The sequence below is a fragment of the Pleurodeles waltl genome, chromosome 12 (genome assembly GCF_031143425.1).
Source record: "Pleurodeles waltl isolate 20211129_DDA chromosome 12, aPleWal1.hap1.20221129, whole genome shotgun sequence".
Classification (NCBI taxonomy): domain Eukaryota; kingdom Metazoa; phylum Chordata; class Amphibia; order Caudata; family Salamandridae; genus Pleurodeles; species Pleurodeles waltl.
The window spans coordinates 519,080,192-519,093,055 of NC_090451.1; the positions used below are offsets into that span (position 1 = coordinate 519,080,192).

The 12,864-nt window shown below is 47.5% G+C and overlaps 1 protein-coding gene across 1 annotated transcript in view; it reads right to left on the reverse strand.

Moving 5' to 3' along the window:
• Window positions 1-310: 310 nt before the first annotated feature.
• The window catches only part of CFAP263 (cilia and flagella associated protein 263), a 191,466-nt gene continuing 178,912 nt past the window's right edge, over window positions 311-12,864 (reverse strand). The window contains exon 9 of the mRNA XM_069217411.1: window positions 311-569. Coding sequence (XP_069073512.1) covers window positions 480-569 — 90 coding nt within the window. The 3' untranslated portion in view covers window positions 311-479. The remainder of the gene's footprint in view (window positions 570-12,864) is intronic.

Sequence of the window (12,864 nt, forward strand, 5' to 3'; positions counted from 1 at the left end):
CAGGGAATCACTATGAGAGGAGTCCAGGAGTGCAATTGATATATGTTACAGAAAATCAAAGTAATAAAGCCATCACTTGAATTAAGTCCAATACGCTGTGTTTTAACTTTTTGAATGAGTGTGTCTTAATGGCTGAGTAGAGGATTATGACCTTACATATTGACTACAACCAAAAACATCTCATACCAGAGGCAGAACTCAAGCTAGACACTACCAACCAATACAGTTCAAATGAAGATGTTCTATGTCCAGTGCTTGATGTGGTTGGGAAATGATTAGTGACAGTGTATATGAAGGAGGCACACGTCTCTGTAAAGGCCAGCATTGTTACAAATGTATTAAAACACAAAAACAGCATTTGTCATCTATTATTTATTTTAACCAGTAATATGGTATCTCTTTTGGAGGAATCTAGTGCTAGGGTGTGCCTTTTCTTCTCTGGTATTTCGCCTCTCAAGGTTCCTTATGCAACATAATCACTACACACCGTAGACCTGATTGAAAACCTGCGATTGGTTACTAGCCATCTTCATCTGGTCCCATGCCTTGCGGTATGTTTTCAAAGACATCTGCAGTGGAAAAGAGAATTAAGACGATGGTTAACTGGACTAAAACTGTGGCCAAATATTTATAGCCACAAACAAAGTGAAGTACACACAGGGGTGTACACTTAGAACAGCTATATCACACTTCCCTCACCTGCCAATGGGCTATCACCAGGCACACAGGAAAATGATGCAAAGGACTTCAAATAGGGAAAGTTATGAGGTGCATATGGATAGTTGCACGGAGCTTCATTCAGAATCTTCTCTCTAGTTAAATAAGGTCTATTAGAGCTTAACTGTAATTACACATGTTTTATCCATTGAAACTGGTGGCAATGGGAGATGGAATCTGAAACTGAGGATCAGTTCTTCAGGTCAAGATGAGAATATACGTATAGAAGGATGTATCAAAGGACTTGCAAATAGTACTAAGGCGTTCAGACAGGATGGCGTACTACGTGCAGGCACACAGGAAAGTGTGCAAGTGACTTCAAATGGTGGCAGACATTAGCTGTTTATGTATAGGTAAACATAAAAGGTTCATTAAGAATTTTCAGTCATCCAGTTAACAAAAATAATGCAAAGAACATCTAAACCAACAGGATTTGCAACATAACACAATCCACCATACTTACCCAAATATTAGTGGAGGTTAGAGGAATAAGGATGACTCATTAGGGTTCTACAGTATACAAAGTACAACCTACAGAGGCTTTCCACAATATTAGGACAAAGCAAAACAATATACTCATCTTGTAACTTGTTAAAGTAAGCCATGTTCCCTCTCCCCTAACTCGTCAGTTCTCAAACCCCCAACTACCATTTTCTAACTCTCCCTTTTTATGCCAAAGACAGTCAAAAGCGTTTGTTCAAGCTCTCTCACTCAGGAACATCTACAGGTACTTTAAATGCAGTAAAATGCCCACAGATGCATTCTGCAGCTTCATAATGTCTCTGTCTTCTATAATGTCTCTTCTCCAGCCAATGGAGCCTCAACAGCAGTATTACTTACTAGTGAGCAATGTGGTAGCCTGAGAAATTCAAATTAAAAGACTGTGAAGGACGTCTCTGCCAAACCAGCTCTCAGAACAAGTCCTGCAGTTAAAATGTAAACTGTAGTGCTTAACCAAGAGTGTGAAAGTGTGGCAACTAGCATGTAACAACATCTGCTAGTCGGTAGTCACAGGAATGTAGGAGCCTGATATACTAAGTAATTTTATACACCAAACGCAGTCTTCGAAAGCTCAACTTATGAAGGGTTTTATCCTGACAATTGCTTACAGCAAAGCTCCCAATTTACGATCGCTTATTGTGAGAGCACAACTTAAGCAAGCTGTAACAGATGCAGGAGTTCATTGCTGTGATTCTAAAAGGTGCATCACAAGTGAATAGCTTTTACAAACATCATCAGTAACTAGCTCTGTTACTAGAAGGACCTATGGAATAAGACAGCATCTTACATGTCGATCAACACGCATTATTTATGTGATTCAGTGTCAACGCCAAAGCTGTAAAAAACAATATGTAGGCCAAGCAGTGAATGACCTCCATACACGATTCAGGAACCACAAATCAGCAATAATTAACAAGAAACTTGGCCAGCCTGTAGCCAATCATTTTAACCTTGTGGAACATGTTCTAAAGAAGAACTACTGGACATCAGAGAAAACTTCTGGATGTACCGTTTAAAATCACTGCATTCAGATGGACTGAACATTACTGACAATACCACTTGATTTTTGCATATCTGAAGAGTTCTCAGGACTGCATTGATTCCACATTCCAATTGGAATCTTCACTCATGATGCTTTTTGAAAATCCAGAAGTGTCAGCTGTGCAGCCACTGAGCAAACCTTCTTATACTACGTGAGGAAGCTGAAGCGTTGTAGTAGAAATATATTTTTGTTCTTGGGTGAAATCATCTGTTTGAGTCACTTGTTTCTTGGATATACATTTATATATATATATATATATATATATATATATATATATATATATATATATATATATATATAAATATAAATATATATATATATATATATATATATATATATATATATATATATATATATATATATATATATATACACACACACACAAGGATATACTTACCTCCCTTTAACTATACCCACCCAACTCCTAAAATTACACTTACCTCCCTTTACCTCTCCCATCACTCTTCCATCCCATCACCTCACCCTTACCTTACTTTACCTCCTCTACCCACCCCTAAAATCACCATTGCCTGCCTTTACCTCTACCTGCAACTAAACCACTTTTTTAAAAGTAACATAAAAAACATGTTATTCAAAGAAAATACTTATGTGGTAAAATACTGCTTGGTAAAAGTATAAATACTTACCTGTATGGTACTTACCTGCGTGGTGAAGACTGTGTAGTAAACTGCCTGTATGGTGAAGGGTGCATGGTAATGGCTATTTTATAGAAAGGAGCACCTCTGATTGGAGGCAAGAGCATTGTCTATTTCATGTTACTGAGAACCTCGAGGTGAAAAACATTCTCCCAATTCACTGTTACTCATCTATAATTCTATATATGTTATGTATGGGTGTCATAGAGAGCCTCTATTGTTACATCAGTTTCTGAATCTGATAACTCACTGCTATGAAGTTGCAGTAAATGATAACAAAACTGGTTCCCCAGTGTCACTACCTCATTAACGCCTTCCCTTCCAGGCTGACAGGGTTCTCTTAGAGATTGTTAGTGCAGTGCCGCTTGTCTACTTTGACTGAAAGCACAGCTGCCTGCTGAGGGGGAAAAGAATGCAGGGAATGTGGTGGGGGTTCACTAAGGGGGGCAGATGAAGTTTTTTTTCACACTTGGGGCACAGAGGAGATGCTTAATTTATGTGCGCCTCCCCCATTGCTACTTTGCTGCAGCCTAGCAGTTAAAACCAAGGCCATGTGATTCTGAAGACCGTACATATCAAAATTATAGATGGGTAACTGTGAGTTACAGGAATGTTTTTCACCTCCGGCCTCTGAATCACATCTTAGACATCAGTAAAAAACATCCGTATAACTTAAAATTATCCGTCTGTAATTCTGTATGTTATGCATGGTCTCAAAGAGGGCCATTAGTGTTAACAAGTGGATTCTGAATCCAGAATTCACTGCTATGACATAGCACCTGTGGGTAACAGAACTTGTAACCACTTTTGGTACACCTAATGAAATTCCTGACTGCTCTGGCTGGCCTTCCTGAGAGTCTATCAGAGCAGTGCTGAAAAGCTGGACCCACAGTTCCTTCAGGGTAGGGAAGGCACAAAATGGTGGCCATAGGTATTATATATGTTACGTTATTTATGTCTTCCCCCATTATTCCTCTGCTCCTGTGTAGTAGTTAAAAGCAGGGGCAGATGATTTCAGGGCCATGCATAACATAAAATTATAGATAGGTAAAAAGTGAATTACGGAAATCTTTTTCACCTTAGACTTCTGAGTGACAATTGTCGATCTGATATCTTCCAGAACCCCTTGGTGAAAAACATTGCCATAATTCACTGTTATCCATCTATAATTCTATATGTTGTCAGCTGGCATAGAGGAGCTAAGACTTAGGCCCTCATTACGACTTTGGTGGTCTTTTCACAAGACCGCCAAAGCCGTGGGTGCCGAAAGACCACCAGTGCTGGTGGTGTTAAGTCCTGCACATTGCGACTGCCATCTTGATTTCCACCTGATTTCGTGCTGGCGGTCGGCGGCGGTTCCATTGCCGGCGCTGCCATGCCAAAAGGACACCGGTGTCCTGATGGTGGGGCGCTGCTGGTGGTGGAAGCGCCGAGACCTGTCCCCTCCCGGACGACCTCCTTGACGGACGAAGTAAGTGATCATCTGACAGGGGAGGGTGTGTGTGTGTGCGTGTGTGAGCGCATGTGTGAGTGTCGTGAATGCGGGGGGATATGGGTGCATGTATGTTGGTGAATGCGGATGGTTGGGGTGAGTGCATGTGTGCGGTGCAGAAGGGAGAGAGTGAATGGATCGATGTGGTGTGGAGATGGGAAGGGGGCGTGAATGGATGCATGTGGGTGAGGGGGGCGTGAATGTGGGTATGTGGTGGAGAAGGGGAGGGGTGAGTGAATGCGTGCGTGTCAGCGATGTTTGTGTATGTATGTCAGTGTGAATGGGTGTGTATGTCTGTCACCTTTGCGTGGGGGAGCGACCTGACCTCGGGTCGCTCCCCACGCCACACGGCTCCTCCTGGGTGTCCGTGTCTCACTCCCGCTGCTGCTGAGGGTTCGCCACCCCTGGTGACTGTTGGTTGTACTGCTAATCTTTTTTTCCCAATTTGTCTTGTAACTTGTTGTTTATATTTTGGCATTCTGCTTTTGCTTTTGTCTCTCATTTTTGTCTCTCTGCTAGGCGCTCCCTTTTGCGCCACTGCCCGCGGTGCCCCCCCACTTCCCGCTGCTGCTCCCCTGCGGCCCGCCCCCTTTTACCTTCTGTCTCCCGTGCCCTCGCCCATTGGCCGCCCCGCTCCCGCCTCCCAGCTGCTCCTCCCTCCCACTTTGCCTCTTATGGAGGTCTCCGCACGGCAGTGAGTGCGACCTGACCTCGGGTCGCTCCGCACGGCTCCTCCTGGCTGCCCGTGTCTCACTCCCGCTGCTGCCGAGGGTTCGCCACCCCTGGTGACTGTTGGTTGTACTGCTAATCTTTTTTTCCCAATTTGTCTTGTAATTGTTGTTTATATTTTGGCATTCTGCTTTTGCCTCTCATTTTTGTCTCTCTGCTAGGCGCTCCCTTTTGCGCCACTGCCCTCTGTGCCCCCCCACCCCCCACTGCCCGCCATTGCTCCCCTGCAGCCCGCCCCCTTTTACCTTCTGTCTCCCGTGCCCTCGCCCATTGGCCGCCCCGCTCCCTCCTCCCAGCTGCTCCTCCCTCCCACTTCGCCTCTTATGGAGGTCGCCGCGCGGAAGCGCAGCGGGCGCGCCAAAGGCAAGCCCGTCTGTACCCGTCTGCGCCTGGACCACGCCCAGCGCCAGGACCCCTGGACCCCGCGCCCCGGCAACGCCAGACTGCACTACGACTCCAGCACCCTCCACACACTCAACACTGGACGAGACCACCCCTGCTACCGGGCCACCCCCAAGCGCACCCAAGGGCCCTTCGTCTGCCGGAACTGCAGATTCACCAGCATCCAGCCCACCAAACCACCAACCAGAGAACGCAACCACCTCCACTGCATCCTCCTCAACACCCGCTCCGCTCGTAAGCACGCCATCGAACTCTGGGACCTCCTAGACACAACCACCCCCGACGTCGCCTTCCTGACGGAGACCTGGCTGAACGCCACCTCAGCACCAGACATCGCCATAGCCGTCCCACAGGGCTACAAGATCTCCCGCAGAGACCGCACCAACGGAGTGGGCGGGGGAATCGCCATCATCCACAAGGACACCCTCCGAGTCTCGACCAACACCGACGACACCCTCACCACCGCCGAGCACATGCACTTCCAGATCCACACCAACCCCAACACCACGCTCAGAGGAACACTCGTCTACAGACCACCCGGACCACGACCACAGTTCAGCGACACCATCGCCGACCTCGTCAGCACCGACGCCCTCGCCTCCACGGACTACATCCTCCTCGGGGACCTGAACTTCCACCTCGAGAACAACAACAACGCCAACTCCACCGCCCTGATCGACAACCTCGGACTCAAACAGCTCGTGACAATACCCACCCACGCCGCTGGACACACGCTGGATCCCATCTTCTCCACAAGCCCCCATGTGTCCTTCAGCCACACCACCGAACCCCACTGGACCGACCACAGATGCGTCCACTTCACCTTCAGGAAACCCACCACACACCACTGCACCCAACAGCTACCACGCCGCTGCTGGGGCAAGATCACCAAAGACCAACTGACTACCACCCTCGCCCTGAGACCACCCACCGACCCAGACACCGCCGCGACTAACCTCAAACAGTGGATCAACGACTGCGCCGACACCCTCGCCCCTCTCAAGACCTCCACAACCAACCACACCAGCAAGAAAGCCGCCTGGTTCACCGAAGACCTCCGGATCGCCAAGCGCACCTGTTGGAAACTTGAGAAGAAATGGCTCCACGACCGAACACCAGACAGCCACACAGCCCACAAGAGCGCCACCCGCAGACACCACCAACTCATCAGGACCGCCAAGAGGACCGCCTTCAAGGACCGCTTAGACAACAATGCACACAACACCAAAGAGCTCTTCAGCATCGTGAAAGAACTCTCCAACCCCAGCTCCAACACCAACGACATCCCACCATCACAAGACCTGTGCGACTCCCTGGCCTCCTTCTTTCACCGCAAGATCACCGACATCCACGACAGCTTCAACTCCGACACCCCCCGCACCCACCACCGAGACCACCACCCCTGCGACCACCACCCGCACCAGCCGCCTGACCGCCTGGTCCTAGGTCAGCGACGAAGACACCATCAAAACCATGAACTCCATCCACTCCGGATCCCCATCCGACCCCTGCCCTCACCACGTCTTCAACAAAGCCAGCACAACCATTGCGCCCCACCTCCGGAAAACAATCAACAGTTCCTTCGAGACAGCAACCTTCCCGGAAAGCTGGAAGCACGCTGAGGTCAACGCCCTTCTGAAGAAGCCCAAGGCGGACCCCAAAGACCTCAAGAACTTCCGGCCCATTTCCCTGCTCCCGTTCCCGGCAAAAGTGACAGAGAAGATTGTCAAGAAACTGCTAACCCGCAACCTCGAAGACAACAACATCCTGGACCCTTCCCAATCCGGCTTTCGCAGCAACCACAGCACCAAGACCGCCCTCATCGCCGCCACTGACGACATCAGGATCCTGAAGGACAAAGGAGAAACAGCCGCCCTCATCCTCCTGGACCTATCAGCAGCCTTTGACACAGTCTGCCACCGCACCCTATCAGCACGCCTCCATGATGCCGGAGTTCAAGAGAAGGCCCTGGCTTGGACCACATCCTTCCTCTCCGGCAGAACCCAGAGCGTCCGCCTCCCACCCTTCTGCTCACAAACCACCAAGATCATCTGCAGCGTCCCACAGGGATCCTCCCTCAGCCCGACGCTGTTCAATATCTACATGGCACCGCTCGCCCACGTCGCACGACAACATAACCTCAACATCATCTCCTACGCCAACGACACCCAACTGATCATATCCCTCACCGAAGACTCCCACTCCGCCAAAGCCAACCTCCACAGAGGAATGAAGGCCGTAGCCGACTGGATGAAGGACAGCAGACTGAAGCTGAACTCAGACAAAACGGAGGTCCTTATTCTCGGACCCACCCCATCAGCATGGGACGACTCTTGGTGGCCCACATCGCTAGGCACAGCCCCGGAACCCACAGACCACGCTCGCAACCTGGGGGTCATCCTCGACTCCACCCTCTCCATGACCAGGCAAGTCAACGCCGTCTCCGCATCCTGCTTTAACACCCTGCGGATGCTCCACAGGATCTTCAAATGGATTCCCCCTGACACAAGGAAAACCGTCACCCAGGCCCTCATCACCAGCAGACTCGACTACGGGAATGCCCACTACTCAGGAACAACAACCAAGCTCCTGAGACGACTACAACGAATCCAGAACGCCTCGGCACGACTAATCCTCGACGTCCCCCGATGCAGCCACATCACACCCCACCTAAGAGGCCTGCACTGGCTCCCCGTCGACAAGAGGATCACCTTCAAACTCCTCACCCACGCACACAAAGCACTACACAACACCGGACCTACATACCTAAACAACCGACTCAGCTTCCACACCCCCACCCGAAGCCTCCGCTCAGCCAACCTCACCCTCGCCACAATTCCCCGTATCCGGAAAACCACCACTGGCGGCAGATCCTTCTCCTACCTCGCCGCCAAGACCTGGAACACTCTCCCTACCAACCTACGACAGACTCAGGACCTGCTGGCCTTCAGAAGACTTCTCAAGACCTGGCTCTTCGATCAGTAGCGCCCCCCCCCCCCAGCGCCTTGAGACCCTCATGGGTATGTAGTGCGCTTTAGAAATGCAGTGATTGATTGATTTGGTGACTGGGGTGTGTTTGTGTGTAGAAGTGTGTGAGTGCATGCATGCAGGTATGTGGAAGTGTGTGTATCCTGGTGACAGGAATGCTTATTTCTGTTGCCAGGATGCAAGATCGCCAGCTTTTTCTGGCGGTCTAAACACCAGAAAAATGCTGGCGGTTTACCTCGTCGGTATTTCGGCATCCGCAGTGCTGGAGGTGCTCACCTCGGGGTTTACCGCGTCGGTATTACGGCATCCGCAGTGCTGGAGGTGCTCACCACCAGTCCGGTGGACTGCGGAAAAGTGGCGGGACGGGCAGAGAATCGTCTGTTTGGCTTCCGCTGAACTCGTAATTTGGCGCTCACCACCACCAACCCGTCAGCGGTGAGACCGCCACCGCTACCCTGTCGGTCTTCAGACCGCCAGGGTCATATTGAGGGCCTTATTTGGAATGCATCTCTGCCAATGCATAGGAAGCCTGGGGAAATCAGTGTTGTTTTCTTTCTTAAGGATGTTGCTTGAATAAATGAATAAATGAATGTATGAATATCTTTATTCGATTCTTATATAATAATCATAAAAGGACAGATTACATCTTAAAAACAGCATAATTAAAAAATACAGATGAATCTGATAGAGAAACGATAATATAAAAAACTTTACTAAAAGCGGCAAATATAAAAAAACGATATATCTAAATCAACTAATTCATCTCATTTATACAGCGCAGCCAATCATCTTTATTTAGGATGTTGCTTATAATTCCTATATGAAAGCTCTTTAGGAACCCTTTAGATGTCATGTGCGGATGTGACTGGGAAATAGTTGGACCAACTGTCAATTAGAGTGTAAAAGAATGGGGTGGATTTTCCTCAAATATTTCGTAGTATCCATACCTACCTGCCTGTCCCTCTCCTGTTACTCTCTGTTTGTTACCTTTAAGGAGTTTGGTGTGTTTCTTTTTTGATAATAGGTGACATTATGTTTCTCCGTGATTGACTGTCAGGCAGCCACCAATCCTGGTCACACAACAGTCCTTGGAGTACTGTGCGAAGCAAGCCCTTCCTTGGTCATAAAGAACATGGAACTTGAAAAACGTGGGGTAGTCTGAGTTAGACTTGAGATACGTTTTCAAAATAGTGGATGTGGATGCCCTGTCTGAGGCTTCAGAACCGGTTGGGTGGTCTTACTTCAAATGTCCTTCCCAGGCTGCATTTCAGACACAGCCTTTGCGTTAAGTGATGTCTCCCACAGCAGTCTGCAATGGGGCTCACTACAAGCAAGAGTACCCAATAAATAGTCTAATAAAGCACAAGTTTGCTGCACCTTGTTGCTATCTTCGACCTGAAGTAGTAATCAAGGACAGACAAAGGGTAAGCTCTGACTAGAAACTTCCTCAACTTGAATAGCAGAAAATGTAGTCCCTCCCCATCACTGCAACCATCCACCAAACAGCAGAGAACTAATCAGCAGCTCTTTGCACCTTTGCAACAAAGGTCCCCCTTGAATTTTAAAAGGCAGCCCTGACTTCATGCTCCTATTTTTTTATTGACTCTATCCACTCTCAGGAATGCAAGCAATACCCTTCCTATATCTGGGGAATCTATCCTCGCTCTCAAACTTGTGCGGTGCTATGACCGAGGGCATCCAAATGGTAGTCAGACTCACCCAACATACCAGACGTGTTGCAGGCTCAATATACCAACGGAATGGTAGCACAGGTTTCTGAATCCACATAACAGTGGAACTTTAAGCTCTCACTGACAGAGAAAGGATCTGGTCACACTAAAAATCTACAAAAGACAATACACTGCGCTACGTGATACACCCAGGCGAAGGGCAGTAGTTCCTTGCTTTATGAGGGAACTTTTGGTGTGCTCTTCCAGGTTGCAGGCATACTAAGACAAAGGCACGTAAGAACCTGGGCTATATCAACATATTTAAAAAGACAGTGGTTCTTATCTGTAATATACGTGGATATTTGATATAATCTAGCACAATGACAATAGCTCCGCAGCAGAACATATAGACAGAAAGACAGCTTCCACACTCATTTGCAGAGAATAATTAGATACACTGATAAAGGGATTATTTAAGCAAATCTATTTGTGCGAAGTGCATATAAAAAGTTACACAATACCCCAAAGAAATACCCACTCATGTGGGGTATCCATCAAAAGTTGCATAATGTCCCAGACAAATGGAACCCGTAATATATAATAGAAAACACATAATGAATGCATCAAGACAGGTTTCCAAACAAGAGCCGTACATTACTCAAATTAAATCATGGCCTGTATATGCCATAATCCACCACAGCAATAGGACTGAGTTCGTTTAGGCCTAGTCAATGACGTATTGACCCTCTAATCAATATGGGGTCTCATCAGGAGAAAAGTTGTTAAAGGGACACCTTCTAATCAAAAAACACAAAATCATTCACCAAGTGCACCCACCAAAGTGCATAAGAGTGGGTTCTACTTACAAGTGGAAACGTTGCACTGTCTACCCTTTTAGGCTACATCAGATTCAGAACCGGACCGGAAAACAGCTGACAATAAAGAAGGGTCAGATGGCTTGTTAGGACCCCGTTGTACCCTATACCTGCATAAGGTCCGGCAGAGTTATAGGAATGTATCTCGCACTCCAAGGTTGTCATTAGAAAATTCATGTGTCTGTGCACCCAAATGGAATTCTTTTTATAGACACAAGAAGATAGGCACAATCGCAGGGTCTATGAAGCACACTCCAAGTGTAGACTTCGCTAGATACGCAAAGAAAGGAGGAAGCTCGATCGCGGGATGAGACGCGCTGCAGAATTGAACCTCCAGGTTACAGGACAGGTCGTAACCCTCAGTGCACATGCTATATTAGCACGAGGCCAAGACCAAAATAAAATTGAGGACATCAGTTTCACATGCAATTAGGCACTCAATACAGGGTACAAACCCTTTTACCCCGCATTGGACATTCCTGTCCCAAAACACACACAGATGCCAGTCCGACAAAAAAGCTTTAGGGCATCATCATATATAAAATAACTGACGGTGAACTGCAAATTAAGATAAACACCACTGCCCACGGCTTCCCTGCTTGCATAATCATGCAAAACGCCCAGTGTGTAACACTGCACTCCTCATAGAACCTACCTCCTTGGCCTTTCTCCTTACCAAGCTGCAATAAAAGAGATTACATTGAAAGTATATGCATCTATGGACGTCCTGGATACTCAACCAAGCCACAATGTAAATTCACAGTGAATTAAGTAAATGAATGTTCCAATTATTTTAAGAGTACAGCTATTTAGCTCCTCTATAAGAGCCCCCTTGCAGGCCGAGGGATGGGTGAAGCAATGCATGTTGTCACCAGTACTTAGTGGGCAATCTGCTTGGGGCACCACATAGAACTACCAACCCTCGAAGTGGGTTAGGGTACTTGAACAGTCACCTACTCCATTGGGCGGTGGGTGCTGGCTCCCAAAGAAAAGCAACCTGTCAGAGTAGTGCCTAGGGTTCCACTAGGATGGGCAATGGCAATCCATTTAACAAGTGCACCCACAGTAAGGAAAGGGTTGTTCCCCCATCATTCTGGACGCTGTAAGTAATGGTACAGTCTTTCTGCCTCATTGGTGACCCAGCTTAGCAGGTTGGGAGGCCGATAGCATCTTGATCTGAGGATAGCTTAGAGGCGCCCAATTTGAAGGAAGGACTCCGCAAAGAGGGAGGCAGCACCTAGGCACTGTTTATCCTCTGCACTGTGATGCAAGTTCACTAGGGCATGGTGCAAATGGAACGAAAAGTTGATTCCACATATGTTTGAATGTATGTTAGTAAGACCTGAGATTTTATAGGGACCAAAAGTGGGACTCTTCCATCTGGAAGCAACTCCACGTCGGTTGTTAATGTGCATCAATTATATCCAGTGAATGTCTATGCACAAAATCTTTTAGGTAAGCTGAGGTGATACTTAACTCCTATGTATTGTGTGAGTTTTATGTTCAGGAAGGACAGTTGAGCCTCTGTGTTTATCACAAATGATTTCCCTTGGGAAAATGGGAAGAGAAAATACCCCTTCCCTGCACATAACACTGTAGAGGTCCATTGCGCCAGTAACCTGTAAAGCTTCATCTTTTGGCTCTGCAGGTTGAACCAATTCTGGTTGTTCTCAATGGGATGGGGTACTATGCCCCTATGCCATTCTTCACGATGGGCGTTGTCAATTGCAGCTACAAACAAATAATGAGTGTGGAACATCATATTAGTTATATGTATGCCTGTTTAATCTGG